This window comes from Cystoisospora suis (genome assembly GCF_002600585.1).
Source record: "Cystoisospora suis strain Wien I chromosome Unknown contig_226, whole genome shotgun sequence".
Lineage (NCBI taxonomy): Eukaryota > Apicomplexa > Conoidasida > Eucoccidiorida > Sarcocystidae > Cystoisospora > Cystoisospora suis.
In genome coordinates this window covers 1-10,355 of record NW_027153028.1, presented here as the reverse complement: position 1 = coordinate 10,355, position 10,355 = coordinate 1, and the positions used below count along the sequence as shown (strand labels likewise).

The 10,355-nt window shown below is 41.7% G+C and overlaps 3 protein-coding genes across 3 annotated transcripts in view; 1 reads left to right on the top strand and 2 right to left on the bottom strand.

Moving 5' to 3' along the window:
* The window catches only part of CSUI_000602 (uaa transporter family protein), a gene marked incomplete at its 3' end in the record, with an annotated part of 7,973 nt that extends 1,521 nt beyond the window's left edge, over nucleotides 1-6,452 (bottom strand). Inside the window, exons 1-2 of the mRNA XM_068060836.1 lie at nucleotides 2,392-6,452; nucleotides 175-809 (exon numbers count right to left, since the gene is read on the bottom strand). Of these exons, the coding sequence (XP_067927190.1) occupies nucleotides 175-809; nucleotides 2,392-5,718 (3,962 nt within the window). The remainder of the gene's footprint in view (nucleotides 1-174; nucleotides 810-2,391) is intronic.
* Nucleotides 6,453-6,529: 77 nt separating this feature from the next.
* Nucleotides 6,530-8,767, bottom strand: CSUI_000601 (uncharacterized protein; the record flags this gene model as incomplete). Its single annotated transcript, XM_068060835.1, has 1 exon — nucleotides 6,530-8,767. A coding segment is annotated over one exon (588 nt), but the record flags the coding sequence as incomplete, so codon positions are not given.
* A 166-nt stretch (nucleotides 8,768-8,933) lies between these two features.
* Nucleotides 8,934-10,353, top strand: CSUI_000600 (uncharacterized protein; the record flags this gene model as incomplete). Its single annotated transcript, XM_068060834.1, has 1 exon — nucleotides 8,934-10,353. A coding segment is annotated over one exon (255 nt), but the record flags the coding sequence as incomplete, so codon positions are not given.
* Nucleotides 10,354-10,355: the final 2 nt, after the last annotated feature.

Here is a 10,355-nt window from a genome sequence, read left to right as displayed (position 1 = left end):
CTATCTATCTATCTATTCATCTCCGATCTATGACTAAGAAAGAGGAAGTGGACGACAGCTATACGACTTGCTCTCCATATACAGACCTCGAGAAAAATCGGTTAACTCCATTGCTTTCCTTCTTTTCTTCTGTTTCGAGATCTGTCTCCTTCTCCTTCTTCTTCTTCTTCTTACCTTGAAGAAGCGATAGAATCGAGAATGAGAGACGAGCACAACACAAACACCCCGAGAACCTTCAAGACAAGCACTCTTCTTTCTTCTTCTTCTTCTTCTTTAGCATCTTTTCTTTCTCCTATCCCTTTTTCTCCTCTCATTCTCCTTGCATGCACTTCTACACTTGAGACGCTTTCATTCACATCCCGATACCTAGGATGAAGAAGGTCGGCGTTGGGCGAAGAAGAAGAAGATGCAAAGACGAAAGAAGAACAATTAGAGAAGAGAGAAGAAGAGCTTCCCCTTTCATCGTCCCCTCCAGGATCGACACTCTTATCATGAGTAGATGTACGGTTTTGAAAAAGGAGAGAGGGGGAGAAGAAGCTTTCTTTCGTTGGATGAGATTCTCCGAGCTTCTTTCTTAGATCTTCATGAAGAAAAGAAGAAGAAGAAGTTGCATTCATATAGCTCTCCTGTTGAGAATAAAGGAGAGAAGAAGAAGACGAAGAAGAAAGAGAGGAAGAAGAGGGAGAAGAAGAAGACATGCTAGATAAGTTGAAGAAGTAGACAGAGAGACATATCCACAGCACTTCGATAGCTTCCATCTTCTTCACTCTCCTCCCTCCTATGAAAGCACTCAAGAGAAGAACTGCAGCCTAGAAGAAGAAAAAGAAAAGGAGGAAAAGGAAGAAAAGAAAGGAAGGAAATAGACACGAAGATGAGGAAAGAAAGACCTATAGAGAGAAGAAAAGGCCACGAAACTTGAAAAGGAAGGAGAGGAAGAAACAGATAAGAAGAAGAGAACAAGAAAAGAAGAGGAAGAAAGAAGTTCGAAAACGATAGGCGCATCTCCACAGATACGGATAGAACGCCTACAGAGAGAAACACCGAGAGAGAATGAGAAAGACAGCTCAACACCTGTGTATCTATATACATGCATGCGCCGTCATACACACGTACATCTTTGTATTATCTGTATATACACCTCAATGCATATATATATATATATATAAGCATTCTAAATCTCTTTACAGAGGTTGGGGCAGTTGATGAGGATCCCAGAGCTTCTCAAAAAGTATGCGCTGTAGAGCTAAGTTGAAGAAAGAGAGAGAGATATATATACGCATCTCTTTAACAGACGATCGCACATGTACAAATGCAACGTGGAAAGGTCGTAGCTCTCTCTCTCTCTCTCGCTATATGATATCTTTCTCTTTATATACATATGGGAATTATCTGTTGGTAAGCTGAGAAGACTTTGAGCGATTTAGAAGAAGGAGAGAAAAACACGATGGAGTGGGAGATCGGGGTGTATGTACACAGGCCATATCGTCTCATCTCAAGGTGAGGAACAACAAGCTGTATGATCTTTCATTTCTTTCCGTTCTATCGAACATGCGATAATACGTAGGTGTAGCTATGAAGTTCTCTCTTTCACAGACAGAAAGAAGAAGACCCACAAAGACACGAGCATTCTTTAGCTTTCTCTCTTCCTCATATGGAAGAAAATGATACTTGATTCTTCTTCTTCTTCTCTTCAAAGAAACAAAGAGAAGAAGAAGAAAGAAAAGAAAGACGCGAGAGGAGTTTGTGAGGGAGAAAAGAGAAGAAGAAGCAGACGAGAGAACAAGAAAAGAAGAAGAGCAGCTTATCATCGTATGACTGTAAGATTTCGAATTCCTCCTTCCTCCTACTGTCCGTGAGAAAGATCTCTAGCAAGCTCACAACACCGAAGGAAAGAAAGAAAGAACGACTAAAGAATGAAGAAATACCTGCAACACAAAACACTTCAGACTATTCTCTAGAAATCTTCTTCTTCTTCTTGTTTGAACTGTGCCAGTCTTCTATAGCATGAAGATAGAGAGATACACACTAAGCGATAAAATAGAAGAAACACTCTCTCTCTTCTCCCCAAATACGTTCACACATACCCATATACACAGATACCTACCTCTATACGTATATACACACGTACATACCTACGTACATGCATACACAGACATACAGACTTGGATGGGAGAAACTGGATGAAGAGTGCGCCTTCGTTCTTTCTCGGTGGTTGCCTATATCTCTCTCCTTTCATCAGCCATCTTGAAGACACACAAAGAAAAAGAGATCAAGCCAAAGAAAGACAGAAAGAGGGGAAGAGAGAGAAGAAGAGAGAAGAGTGATGGAGAGACAGAGAGAAAGAGAAAGAAAGAAGGAAAGGAGAGAAAGAAAGAGAAGAGACACACTTACAGGTTTCGCACATTTAACTACAGCTAGAGTTGTAAGGTCGATGACTGTGAGAGAATGAAAACTTATGGCCTTGGCGATGAAACTTAAGAAAGAGACATACACAATCTCCCTCTGAACTTCTCTCCATTCCTCTCTTTTCATACAAACCTTCTCACTCCCATCATCTCTATCAATCCTACACCTATCTTCTCTCTCTTCTTCTTCGAATTCTTGTGTTCTTTCGTTCATCTTTTCCTTTTCTTCTTCCTCTTCTTCTGCGTAGCTTCCATCAGGAAATTCCTTCATACTGAAGTTGTGCGAGGGAGAAGACAAAAGGGAAGACGGCAAGTGGATCTGTACACCCGAAAAGTCATCTTTTTTCGAAGCCTTTCTATCTTCTTCTTCTTCTTTCTTCTCCACCTCTTGATAGAATTCCTCAATCCTCGAAATCTCGTCTACGACATCTACAGTCTTCAATTCTTCTTCTTCTCCTCTTTCTATCCCTAAATTTTGTGTTGATAGAGAGTCTCTATTCTTACACTTTTCTTCTTCATCTAGACTTTCTTCATTCTCCCCCTTCGTATTCTCATCACATGGAGAAGACAAGACTGACGCGGGTTCGATTCCCTCTAGGTGTCTTTCATCTCTCCCAGCATGAGCTTTCTTCCTCTCCTCCTCCTCCTCGTCTGGCGATCCATCCGAAGAAGAAGAAGGAGGTGCCTGCCGAGAAATGTTGATAGAAGTTGGATGACTGAGAGGCTTAGCCGAACCTCCATAATGTTCATTCGTAGTGTAGGGGGCGAAGAGAGAAGGAGAGGAAGAAGAGAAGGGAGAGGAGTGAAAGTCATGAAGGTGGGGCTGGCGAGAAGATAGCTGGAGATTTCTTTCTTCTCCTTCTTCTTCCTCTTCTTCTTGCTGACCTAGACTGAGAACGAAAGACGAGACGGAAGAGAAGGAAGTTGAAGAAGAAGGTACTGCTGTTGCTGTAGAAGTACTTGGTGTATCGGACAAAAAGATAGAAGGAGAAGAAGGACAAGATGGAGATAATAAAGAGGAGAAGGAAGAAGAAGAGCCTTCAATCAAGAGATCTTTTGATCCATTCATTATCTTCTTTTCTCTCTGTTTTCCTTTCTTTCTCTTTTCTTCATCCGAAGACACGCCATTCTCTATCAGCTCAACATCTATGACCACTACATTTTCTTCTTCTTCTTTTTTCTCTTTATATCTTTCAAAGTTGTTTCTCTCTGTAAAGTATTCCTCTGAATGAAAGGGTAAGAAAGCATCATCTTCTCTCTCCTCACGAAAAGCTTCTAGAGAGGACAACTCCCGCATCTCTATCAAAGAATCTTTCATCTCTCTTCTCACTTCCTCGGCTTGTTCCTTGCTATACGTCACTTCTTCTCTCTTCTTCTCGTTGCCTTCTCTCTCCTGTGGACTAAATCTCTTTTTCTTCTTCTTCATCTTTATCTCTTCATCCTTCTGAGAGTTCTCCTCACTTCTTGGAGAAGAAAGACCCTCTTCACTTTCTTCCTTTTCGTCTTCTTCTTCTACGTCTCTTTCCCCTTCTCTCTCTTTCTCTTCTCTGTTTCTCTCTATCTCACTTCCATAGATCTTTCTCCTCGAACTCCTCCTCCTATTCTCTTCCAGTCCCTCATCGTAAGGCTCTTTCTCAAACAAGGAGAGAACGGTCTTTATCATTGAAGTGCATGCGCTACAGACACCTTGAAAAGAAAGAAGAGAATTCCTACAGAAGACCATCTGTAAGAATAATTTCTTCTTCTTCTGCTTCTTCTTCTTTTCTCTCTTCTCTTCTCTTCTTTCATCTTGCCATCTATCAACGAGGGAGAGCCTCTGTGCTACTTTTTCATTTCTTAAGAAGGCGATAAGACGGAGGGAAGAAAGGCAACACCCCGCTTGAAGTGTCGAAAGACAGGATGAAAGACATCTCTCTATCTTTCTCTTCTTAGATCTACTTTCTCTTCGGTCCTTTCTATGAAGAGCATTCTCTTCATCCCCTTTTCGCACAGAATAAGAAGAAGAAGCACAGGGTTCGATCCATGAAGAATAAGAAAAGGGAGGAAAGAGTTGACGTAGGGCAATCTTCATAATATCTCTCAAGCTTCTTCTTCGTTCTTCTTCTTCTCTTCGTTTCTCCCCACTTTTCTTTCTCACATATCTCATGTCGACCCTTTCTCCGTCTATCAAGCTAAAATTCTCTTCCTTCTCTCCTCTCCTTTCTCTTTTCAGAAGAAGAGAAGAAGACCTCTCCGGAAACTTCGAGATGATGAGAGACATCTTGTGAAAGATTCTCGAGGGAAGACTGTGGAGACAGAAGTTGTATGAAGGAGTTTTGACGTCTTCTTGCTTTATGTGAAGAAAGAAGAAAGACTTGAAATACTTCGTATAGAGATCTCCTGAGACCAGGAGAAACGCACCGCGTAGACTCTTCTTGTCTTGCTTCTTCTCTTTCCATGAGGCATGTAAAGAGAAAGGTTTCTCTGGGTCTGTTGAAAGCTCTTCTTCTTCTTCTACGAGAGATTGAGAAGAAGAAGAGGGAGAAGAAGAAAAGAGATGAAGGAGAACGAGACAGGAGAAAGATAAACACATGCCTGACAGACAACTAAACACCATTATAGTCAAAGTATAGTTAGGCCGAGAAGAAGAAGAAGGCTTTGAGAGATTCTCTTCTGCTTCTCCTAGTCTGTTGTTGATAGGGGGTGATACAGAAGAAGAAGAAGAAAACGAAGAAGAAGAAAACGGAGAAGAAGAAGAGGCATTATAACGTGAGTGTGTATCGTGAAGCGTAGGTTGCTCTAAGAATTGGTCTTCTTCTTTATCTTCTTCATAGACCACATCCTTTCCTTTCTCTCTTCCTGAGAGAAGACTATCTTCTCTCACATCCAGTTTAGAGAGAAGAGGAACATTCCCTTCATTCTCTTTCTTCTTCTCTTCTTTCAAAACGTGGGAAACGTCTCTCTCTTCAGCTATCTTCTCATCCATCTGCTTGGGAGGACTCGCGTTCTTCACCTCATCTTCAAGGTCTCTACTTTCTGGCAAGGGGGAAGGAGAAGGAAGAAGAGAAAGACCAGAAGAAAAAGAAGGCGTTGAACTTGACGCAGAACGAGAAGAAGAAGAAGAGAGAGGGAGAAGAGAAGAAGAAGAGGAAGAAGAAGAGCTAAGGTGATGCTGATGGGGATGAGAGTTGAAGTGCCGATACAGCCTGCGCTGTGCGAGTCCGGCAAAGAGATAAGGGAAGAACATTCCCCCATACACTGCAAGAGAAGCGAGATAAGAGAGGGAGGAGAAGAAGAAGAGAGAAGCTCTTCTTCTTCTTCCTACTTGCGCCATTGAGCTGACGAAGAGAAGAAGGAGAGAGGCAACTGAGAGACAGGAGAAGCCGGAAGGTGGCACACTTGAGAGAAAAAGAAAGAAACAAGAGAGAGAAGAGACAAAGAAAGAAAGAGAAGGAAGCTAGCAAGAGACTGAAGTCGTGTAGGAAGATACGTTGAGACACGTCATGCAAGAGTCCACCATGAAAGTGCTTTAGGAAAAGTCAAATTGAGAAAAAGAAACACATAAGAAAGAGAAGAAAAAGAAAGTCATCTTGTCTTCTCGCTTCTCCTTTCTCTCTTGTATTTAGGCCCCCATGAAGAGAAAGGACCTTTTCTTCTTCCTCGGCAAAACTTCTCTTCTCTCTTCTTCCCTCTTTTCTACTTTCCTTTCTCCTACTACTCCTCAAATGCCTCCTACCGTCACGTATATCTCCCCCTTTCCATTAAAATTTGTCTCCTCTTTAGAGAAAGTAAACATTTGTATTGAAGTAATGTTCTCTCACGTCGCCGTCGTATTCTTCTCTCACACACTTCTTTATCTAACCTCTTATTCTCTTCTCTCAGCACGGCGGCGTGAAGTAAATACTCCACAGACTCATCTCGAGCGAAAGAAAGAAAGAGAGAAGGTGAAGGAGAAGATAGACATTGCAGGACTCGAGAAAAAGTCGAATGCTTTCAAAAGGACCAAAAAGACCCCCCCCCATGCATATCTACACACACACAGACCTATTGCACAAAATTCATACATACACATATATACATCTATACATATATAATACCTATGTATGTATATAGTCACATACCGATATATATATATATATATATGTATCTGCTTGCACCACGACAACGAGGAGGAAAAGGAGGAGAACCTGCTGCTGCTGCTGCTGGGGATTGTGTGAGAGCAGAGGAAATTCTCAACTCCCCCACCTCCCGCTCCTGGAGGATGCGAAGAGAAAAAGGCAAGAAACTTGAGAGAAGTCTCCACAGTTTGCTGATACCTGGCTGGACAGAAGACTTCCTTTGGTTCTCTGCTGAAACACATCTAAGAGAGAGCGTTTCTCCTTTTCACCTCAGGTGTACGTACATACACCCCAAACCATCAGGTGTACATACACCTCACATCGACTAGAAGCCCACATATACCTTGAATGAGCAGACTGTTAAGTGAAAGACAGATGCAAAGAAACTTTTTCGTCTCAGGGGTCAACTGTCCACCTGCGTGCTGTGAAGAAGAAAACCTTCTTCTTTTTCTTCTTCTTTTTACCTCATCGTCTTCTCTTTTGGAAGACTCTTATGAAAGTAGTATAGGAGAGATTTCCGCTCTGCCAACAGCCTGTTCATCAGAGAAGGATGAAATACCAGGTGATCTCCTATCCTAGTGAAGAGTCGATACAACTCATGAGAAAAGTCTTTTCTTTCTCTCTTACCTACCCCTCAGTAAACAGCTAGCTTCTCTTTATACACTCGAGCCTACATCGATGAGGAAAGAAGAAGAAGAAGAGACACTGCGGGTGTTTCATGGAAGAGAGAGAGAGAGAAAAAGACATAAGTAGAAAGAAACAGAGGAAAGACGACTTTTCTGCCTCTTCAGAGAAAGTAAGCTGCTTAGATATAGACGGCGAAGTAAAACTTTCCTCTCATGACATTCCAGAGAAATACTCCGGAAAAGAGAGAGAAGAGCTTCTACTTCTTCTTCTTCTTCTCTCTTCATAGAATTTTATACTACACTTCCACACATCATGGATATTCTTCTTCTTTTTCTACCTCTTCTTCTCTCTTGTTCTTCTTTCGCCTCTTTCTCACTGTCTTCAATCATCTTTATTTTACATACACGAAAGCCACGAAACTTCAGCACAGAAAGGAGAAGAACGACGACTACTTGGATCGAACTTCTTCTTCTTCTCCTGCCTCTGGAAGACTTTTTGGTATGAAGGAAGAGCATTGAAATAAAGACAAGAAAAGCTCTCCGAGGACAGTGACGGACAGCCACCCTTCACACAAAACTTGACTAGCAGAAGAAAGCTTCTTTACAAGAAAAGGAAAGGAGAGATATCTACATTCTCCAAAGAAACTTCGCGAGAGAATGGAAGATGAGAGAAGAGAAAGAAACCTTTCTTTCTTTGGAATAGAACCTTTGAAACCTTCTCTTTACCTATACCAAGCAACACTGCGATGTGAGGAGATACAAGAAAAGAGTCGAGATTCTCGACTACGATATGTGGGGAGTGTATGTACATACACCCGAAAAGGAGAAAAAAGAAAGGAGGAGAAGGAAAGCAAGAGAGTCACGACAACGGCTTATATCAAGAAAAGACCTGAGCCTACTGTGGAAGAAGAAATCCAGGCTACTGAAACAAGATAAAAAGGAAAGAACTCCACCTGAAGAGACGAAGATATACATACGTACATCCCAAATCTTCTTCTTCTTCTTTTTCACCCTCGTCTTCTTTCTTCCTAATGTGCTTAATACTATCACACTATTTTGCTTTCTTCTTTTCTATCTTTCTTTCTTTCTTTCCGTTCTTTAGGTAGATGGAGGCTCTTGTATCTCCGTGACTGACGAATTCTGTAGCTATCTCATCGTCATGTGCTTCCGGAGAGAAGACAGAAGAAGAGAAGAGAAAGAACGTGCATAAAAGAACGAAACAAACGCAAAGATAGAAAGGAAGAAAAAGAAAAGATGAGATCTTAACGAAGTAGCAGCAGCAGAAGAAGAGGAGGGAGAAAACCCAAGGGAGAAGAAAGACACGACCGGCGAAGAAAGAAGCAAAAGATCGAGAAAAGAAACAGGTGAAGAGAGAAAAAGAAAGAGAGGAAAGAAAGAGAAAAAGAAGAAGATGAAGAAGAGAAAGATGAGAAAAGAAGATGGCGAGCGATGGAGACAAGGGGATAAGAGACAGGAGGAATGCGAGCTGAGAGACAGAGGGAAGAAAGACAGAAAAAAGAAGAAAAGAAGCAAGAAACAAATAAAGACGATGTAGATGCCTGTCTTCTCTCTTTTCTTCCACCTCTCCTTCCCAGAATTCACATCTCTCTTCTTTCGAGAAGACGTTCTTAATCTTCTCTCTTCTTCTCTCTTCTTTCGATCTGCTTCTCCTCTATACACAGTAGGTTCAGAGCAAAAAGAGAAAAGAAGCGAGAGGAGCGAATAAGAATACATGCAAGTAGACAAGACCTCCACGGAGTAGTAGGAGTAATAGGAGTTAGCTTCTCACGGGTCATAAGATAGATCTTATAAGGAGAAGAGGGACTTCAGCAGTGAAGAAAAAGAAGAGAAGTCCTCCTATCGACTTTTCTTTCGACTCTTCTCTTTCATCCTTGTCTCTTCGTTTCTTCTTTTCTTTCCCTACTTTACAGCTCTCTTGACTTTTTTCTTTAGCGCCGAGTTCACGCAAGAGAAGAAAGATGGTGTATGTATGTCTGGTCCAAGCAACTTTTCTTTTTCTTCTTTTACGTCTTTTTCTCTTTCTTCTCTTCGGGTTGCTTGAGTGTCCTTGACTCTCGGGTGTACATACACATGGATAGATAGCTCGAGATGCACTGAGACACACAAGAGACAGGAGTAGATCCATCTCTCCCTCTACACAGACATCTCCGTTTCTTACCTTCTCTTCTGGATAGTCTTCTCTCGCAACTTTCTTTTCTATCTTTCTTTCAAGCAGTCAGACGTCCATGCGTCTTGCTCTCTTCCCTGGGTTCTCTTCCTTCGCCTTTCTCGTTCTCTGCTGCTGCTTCTTCTTCTTCGTCTCCTTCTTTCCTAGTTTCTTCTCTTCTTTTGCGTCACGTAAATCCTCTTCTTATCTCTAGTTAAGGTCTTCTGGAGTGTTAGAGAAAGAAGAAGAGAGGGGGCTTCAGAGAGAGGAAAGAAGAAAGGATGAAGAAGACAGAAGGATAGAAAACAAGAGGAAGAAAGAAAGTCTTGTCGCTTCTCTATCGATGGGCCTATGATCCGCTCCTTCTCTTTTTCTTCCGTCTTTCCGTTAATAGCTAGACATTTCTCTTTCTCTCCTTTCTTTTCTCGCCTTTTTTATCTACACAGAGAGAGGGCTTGAACAGTCCATACGTGGTAGATCTTCTTCTCTTTCGTCTTCTTCTTCTCCTCTTTTGTTCTCTTCCTCAGTCCAATAAAGAAAGAAGAGAAGAAAAAGACGTTATCCCCGTTTTCCTAGAAAGGTCTTTTTCTCTCTGTCTTTCTCTCGTGCAATCGTGTGTATCTACACCTCGAATCGTAGTAGTAGTAGTGGTAGTAGTATTCCCTGAAGATTCATCATGATCTCTTTTACGTCTATCACATATTTCAAGATTTCCTCTCCTCCTCCTTTTTCTCTTTCTTCTTCTTCTTCTTTATCTCTTCTTCTCGTTTCCCTCCTTTCTTCTTCTACTTCCTCTTCTTCTGTGGGTACAAAACTTTCTTTGGCATTCTTATAGTGAAGCTCTCCCCATTCATTCTCTCTCAAGATCTCTCCTTTCTTTCTTTCTTTCTTTCGCACTCTCTCCTTTCATTCATTCTTTAACTCCGCAGTTCAGCAGAGAAAAGAGAACAACTACCTAGTGAAGAAGAAGAAGACTAAACAGGCAATGGAGACTTGCTTCTAGATCTCCCCCCCCCTCGAGATTGGAGTCAATTCAAAAAGACTATTCGTCTTTCTTTTT